The sequence below is a fragment of the Aplysia californica genome, unplaced genomic scaffold, assembly GCF_000002075.1.
Source record: "Aplysia californica isolate F4 #8 unplaced genomic scaffold, AplCal3.0 scaffold00058, whole genome shotgun sequence".
NCBI lineage: Eukaryota > Metazoa > Mollusca > Gastropoda > Aplysiida > Aplysiidae > Aplysia > Aplysia californica.
Genome location: NW_004797328.1, coordinates 718,072 through 719,917, shown reverse-complemented (window position 1 = coordinate 719,917; position 1,846 = coordinate 718,072). Strand labels below are relative to the sequence as shown.

The window sequence follows — 1,846 nt, the reverse complement described above, 5'->3', positions numbered from 1 at the left end:
TCTTCTTCTTCTTCTTCTTCTTCTTCTTCTTCTTCTTCTTCTTCTTCTTCTTCCTTTCACTAGTTCACGTCCCACTCCATTCTGTTATCCCCCTCCTAGTCCTTCCTCGTATTTCACCCACTCTGTTCGCGTTCCACTCCTTCCTCCTCGTCCTCTTTCCTTTTCGTCCTCCTCTCTCCCCGTCCTTCTTCCTTGCCGCCCTCCTTACTTCCTCTTCGTCCCTTTTCCTCCTCGTTCTTCTTCCTCCTCTCCCACTTTCACGTTTCTCTGTCCTTCATAATTAAGCCTATCCCAGATAGGGGCATTATTCAGGATGCAAATCCAGACAGAAATTATTTTTATAGTTTTCAAATCTTAGTCGCTGCTGGCACCAAACTGGCTAGAACAACGAGGCAAACACTTTTTTTTTCTCTGTCAAAAGTGCAAATGTCAGAAAAGATGGAGGCAAATCAGTTAGATCGTCGCGCTGTTTGCCCATCGGGAATTATATTCATTTGATATCATCGATCCGTTGTTTAATACAGAGTTTGGAATTCCTTCAACAACAAAAATACGCCATATCAGATTGGGGGCTACGATCTTTGTTAACTATATTTTTCGACATTGGTTGAATAGAAAGCGCGAAGTGTCCTTTCTGTCATAGACAGCTTCTCTTTTACAGTTGATTTTGAGTAGATGTGTCATACGAGTCAGAGTTAAACCATGATGTGACTATAGCGAGCTTTGTGTGCATAGCATCGTGCTCAAATCAGGCGTTCGTCAAAATAATGAAATAAAAGCAACCGGCATTCTTTCCGCCGGCTTTGGTAATATTTTTAATTTTTAAGATTTAAGGATTTTTTAAAATGTTGCTCAACGCCTTTTATGTTCATTTAAAAACACATTTCTGTGTGGATTTAACATAAAAATGTTGATCAAAGACACACAAAGTGTGTATTTGCAGATTCCGAGCTGTGGAAGTCATCAAATTTTGGCAGCCATTTTTTCCCTATTTTACCTTAACACCAGGCGACCCTCATTCCTTCAATCAAAAAATATCGAGTTCTATTCAAGTATTATTTTTCTTCTAAAGATACACTGTAAAACAAATTGCTATGGTTTTCCTATTTTTTTGTGTCGTCATCCCCCACTTCAAGCACCTCAAGATATAAAGAACTTGTTCTCAAAGAAAGAAAAGGGAAAAGGAAACCGAAAAGGAGGGGGTGGGGCGGGGGGACCGGGGCTATGGAAGAAGTTCCGAAATTTAAGGAAGAAATAAATGATGGTGATTAGCTGGCATCACAATTTGCCAGTGCATTCAGCAGCCTCACAAAAATCACGGGTTGTTCAAATTAGTTCATCTGTCCATACAGCGCGCACAGCTTAACCTCTGACCCACGAGTGACCAGACTGGTCAAGCCCTCGTCCCCTCCCCTCCCCGCCCACCACAACAAATCAAGCTTCCCCTTCAGCGCACGACGATTCTACTCACGGCCTTTATCGTCTCAAGTTTCCACACGCCCTCAGAGATTTTATCGCTCGCGCCGTCGTGTTGCCCCCCGCTGGCTACACGTCCTCGATGGAGGTGCAATATGCTCCTGACCTTCGACACATGTAGCAAATCGTTTGATCCTGCCGATGAGAGAAGGTCTTAACTAGGATTGACTGTAATATTGATAGTACTCTCCCTGTCAAAAGTGCATGTCTCACACTCACTGCTAAGAAAAGTGGTTTTAGTAGTTCTTTTTTTTTTATTTCTTTTTTTTTTATTTTTAGCTTTTGTGTTTTACGGCAATTGTAACTTTATTAAGTTATATAAGTGCCGAAGATCAGAGATGTTACTAGAGAGTGTAATACAGAAAGTGTG

The 1,846-nt window shown here is 41.6% G+C and overlaps 2 protein-coding genes across 6 annotated transcripts in view; both read left to right on the top strand.

Annotated features, from left to right (window-relative positions):
- The window catches only part of LOC101845153 (G-protein coupled receptor GRL101), a 17,317-nt gene that overhangs the window by 12,502 nt on the left and 2,969 nt on the right, over positions 1-1,846 (top strand). The window lies entirely within an intron of this gene.
- LOC106010995 (pancreas/duodenum homeobox protein 1) overlaps positions 1,572-1,846 on the top strand; it is a 3,629-nt gene continuing 3,354 nt past the window's right edge. The window contains exon 1 of the mRNA XM_035968420.1: positions 1,572-1,593. Within this exon, the coding sequence (XP_035824313.1) occupies positions 1,572-1,593 (22 nt within the window). The remainder of the gene's footprint in view (positions 1,594-1,846) is intronic.